Genomic DNA, 4,144 nt, shown 5'->3' with positions numbered 1-4,144 from the left:
GAAAAACAAAACAAATGAAAAAAATAAATATTTGATATCTTTGACTTAAAACTGTAATAAATCTGAGAATATGTAAGCAAAGAGATTGGTGTATTCCTAAAATTCAACTTTGGTTCACTGAATCCTGCTCTCTAGGAAGCAGAGCTGCTGGAGCATGGACTCAAATGCAGGTGTTCACCTGCCCATTAAACATGTAGGAGCTCACCTCAGCCTGGCCTCCTCGGGGTCTCCATGGTGCAGGGTAATCAGTGCTACATTATCAGAAATGCTGTTTTCAAGACAATCAAACGTGAACCTCAGGATGCCACTGGGAGTGATCCTCAAGAGCTCTCTAGGAAATGGAAAGTGAGGTATATTTACACTAGAATGTAGGTGGAAATGAGAAGTACTATAAAGAAGAGAGCTACAAAGGGTTATGGGCATTCAAAAGAGACCGCTGCCAGCTGGGAGAATTCGGGGCAGGTGGTATGGAGGCAACAGAAGGGAGGAAACTGAGATCATCAGTTGCAACACATGAACAACTCCCTCAACAGGAAAAAAATTATCAAGTCAGGTTGGCTGAAGTGAATAATGAACAAAGGGGAAGAATGGGAAATAAGGTTGGAAAAATAAGTGGGTGCTAGATTTGAAAACTCTTTAACATCAAAAAAGTTAGGGGCCTGGCCAGCATGGCTCAGTGGTTGAGTGTTGACCTATGAACAAAAAAAAAAAAATGGCAATAAATACGTATTTATCAACAATTGATTCTAAAAATCAAAATAAACAAACAAGGAATCTAGTGAACAAAATAAACTGATGAATAAAGTAGAACCAGAGGCATGGAAACCTGGAACAGACTGATGAATCTCAGAGGGAATGAGGGTGAGGGGATGGGAAGAGATTAACCAAAGAACTTCTATGCATATAAGCATTCCTTATGAACAGAGACAATAAGGTGGTGAAGAGCTGGGGCAGGGCAGGAACCGGTTGGAAGAGGCAATGGGGAGAAAAAAGGGCACATCTGTCACACTCTCAACAACAAACATTTAAATATAAAAAATAAAACCAAAATCTTTTTTTCTTAGGTTAGAGATTTAAGCCCTTATGTAATATATCAGAAATACATCTCTTTTGTAAACAACTTATCAAGAGGCATAACAGACCTCTAGTTGAAACACTAGCATTCTACTCCTCTAAGGAAACAGCAGAGAACACAAAATTACCAGATCCAAGGGGTCTTTTTAATTTAATTACAGAGTAAAATTATTTGGTAAATTTGAAAGGTCTAACAATTACACAAAAAGTAAAGTATTCCTATACCAATCAAATTATAGAGCCATGGAAATATATTTATGATGTTCTTAACATCATGGAGATAAGGGTCAAGTTATATCAAATAGAAACATCAGGCACAAACATTATATGTATGTAAAGTCACACACCGAGGAATTCTACATTGAAGTCTACATACTGAAGAAAGAGTCAATCTTGTTTTATGTCATCGATGTTTTCCTGTTATTCTGCCTCTATTTATACAAAGGCAAATGCTTACCTTCTTTGTAGAACTGAAAGCTATACTGACCTGCATCCATAGTGACAGATGAGTCCACAATTGCCATTTTCTTCATAAGGAACCTCTCTTGCTTATGAATATTAATGAAGTCAGGGTCATTGGCAGTAGAATTCTCAGGCCTACATCTGCAGATTCCATTCTTTCAAAGTTAAAGGGGAAGATCTTGATTACTACCACTCACTTCCCTGGTAACAGGAGTTCAAGACAGTTTGCAGATTAATAGTTTTCAAGTCAAGTTTGTTATAAAGTGGAAAAGAATATGGAATTTCCTCAAACAATTAAAAATGGAACTCTCATTTGACCCAGTCATCCCACTTCTAGAAATATATCCCAAGAAATCAGAAACACCATTCAGAAAGGATATATGCACCCCTATGTTCATAGCAGCACAATTTACAATAGCTAAGATTTGGAAACAGCCTAAGTGCCCATCAGCAGATGAGTGGATTAAAAACTTTGGTACATCTACACAATGGAATACTACACTGCTATAAAAAAGAAAGAACTCTTACCATTTGCAACAGCATGGATGGAACTGGAGAGCATTATGCTAAGCAAAATAAGCCATCAAAGAAAGATAAATATCACATGATCTCACTCATATGTGGAATATAATGAACAATATAAACTGATGAACAAAAATAGGTCCAGAGACATAAAAGCATTGAACAAACCATAAAACCTCAGAGGGGAAGTTGGGGGATGGGAGGGGTAAGAGACCATCGGACTTGTATTCATGAGTATAAGCAAAATCAATGGACACAGACAGTAGGGGGGTGAGGGCATGTGCTGAGGGGTGGGAGCAGCTGGGGAGAGGTCAATGGGGGGAAAAGGAGACATATGTAATACTTTAAAAAATAAAAAATTTAAATTAAAAAAGTTTGATATAAAGCATCTCAGGGTGAGACATGCTATTGATTGTTTTGAAATTAAAAAAAAAACAAGCTGGTGTGTCTACTCATTAAGGCACTACAGGTATCTGCTCATAAGATACATGGAGAAATTTGTACTATATATAGAATGGTAAGTACATCTCCATGTAACATGGTAATAGACTATCTTAATCATATCAACGGAGAACTGTGCAAAGCTAATAGAGTTTGCAGAAATAGATTGTTCCCCAAAGTGTTGAATTTCTAAAGTAGAGCTGGAACGATCACAGGATAACAAGCACCTTTTATCTTTGCGAGATATGGATAGGATTCCTCTGTGTCCAGGCCTTGGTTGTCCTTGACATACTGGAAGGCATTATCCATTAGGCCACCCCTGCAGCCCTCATTGCCCTGAGCGCGAGAGCAGTCCACCAGGTTCTGCTCACTCAGCGAGACAAGTTTGCCAGTTTTCCGGAACATCTGTCCTTCGAGGGCACCAGTGGCGCTAAAAGCCCAACAAGAACCACACTCAGCCTGGAAACAAAATCCAAAAGCTCTCAGCTACAAAACAAATAGCAAGACTGACAACAGCCCCTGTATCTGAAAACTCTTTTTTAAATAAAAAACTGCACATTGGTATATATTCTACATAAAAAGGCCACGGATCCATTGTTGGCTTTCCTCTTGGAGAGACCGGCTGGACACCGGCATACCTGATTCTTCATGGGAGTCACACGGCCTTTCTCTCCAATCCACAGCCAAGTGGGCTCCTTGGAGCACCGTCCCCTTCCGGGGTCCTGGTTTTGAAAGCCATTTAGCATCCTCCTGAACTTTTTGTTGGTCTTTAAGGAAAAAGGAAATAGAGTGTTGCAAAGCAAGATTATTTTTGCTAACATGCTAGGAGAAGAAACACAAAAAGCGAAGCCTCGGATGCCACACTCACAGTCATTGCCATGGCGAAGCGGCATCTCCCTCCGCTGTGTTCAGTCATTTTCAGGCTCTTCTCCCCCTCTGCTCTTCTACACGCTTCTTCATTCTAGAGGCAAAGGAATTAGCGGTGGCCTCTATTTCCATTTAAAACAGGGATGCACGTCCTACTGAGTCAGGACAGGGTGTCACGAAGTGAAGGCCTTGGTCAGAGCCGGCCTCAGGAAGCTACTCTGTGCCATACACTCCCAACAGCCTGGACCTCTGTGGGGCCTTCAAGTGAGTGTCAAGGCTCAGTTAGTTGACCCTAACTTGTCCCAGGGCAGGTCATACCTCAGTGAACCTGGGGGAAGGCAAACGCCTTACAGGAATCCCTCCACCCACCTCAGTGGATTAACCCCAAGTGTGATTTCGTCCTATACTTGGTTAAAATCCCAGCAGGGCTGAGAACAGCCATCTCTCTGGTGGCTCCTGTTTATTCTGCTGCAAAGGAGGGGCGGGTGGGGGAAGGCAGGGCTCACAGGCAGAGGTGCTCACTGTCTCAGGAGGGGCGCAGCTGGGCTTGGGAAGAATGGGGAGTGGGATGGCCATGCCCAAAGCACAGACATGGAGGTCCAGGCCCTGGTGCTGGGATGACTGGGACGGACTGGGAGGGCTCCAGGGAAGGGGGACACTCCTAGTGCTCCTGTCCTGTCCCCCCAGGCAGGGAGTCTCCTCCCTCCCAGGCCTTTCTCCAGGTCCCCAGGAAGGACTCATTTACAGAGAAACGTGGTCTATGGAGGAGAGGGGGAAG

At 42.5% G+C, this 4,144-nt stretch overlaps 1 protein-coding gene across 1 annotated transcript; it reads right to left on the bottom strand.

The window, feature by feature from the left end:
• Positions 1-1,164: 1,164 nt before the first annotated feature.
• LOC114228115 (procathepsin L-like) lies at positions 1,165-3,942 on the bottom strand. The gene is made up of 6 exons (XM_054727625.1): positions 3,889-3,942; positions 3,362-3,460; positions 3,138-3,266; positions 2,740-2,958; positions 1,532-1,691; positions 1,165-1,172 (listed from the first exon to the last, which is right to left on the bottom strand). The coding sequence occupies exons 1-6, from the start codon at positions 3,940-3,942 to the stop codon at positions 1,165-1,167; spliced, it is 669 nt and encodes a 222-aa protein (XP_054583600.1).
• Between the last annotated feature and the right edge of the window lie 202 nt (positions 3,943-4,144).

The sequence above is a fragment of the Eptesicus fuscus genome, chromosome 15, assembly GCF_027574615.1.
Source record: "Eptesicus fuscus isolate TK198812 chromosome 15, DD_ASM_mEF_20220401, whole genome shotgun sequence".
In the NCBI taxonomy this organism is placed as follows: Eukaryota; Metazoa; Chordata; class Mammalia; order Chiroptera; family Vespertilionidae; genus Eptesicus; species Eptesicus fuscus.
The sequence above is the reverse complement of the archived record's forward strand: the minus strand, read 5'-3'. Positions and strand labels throughout refer to the sequence as shown.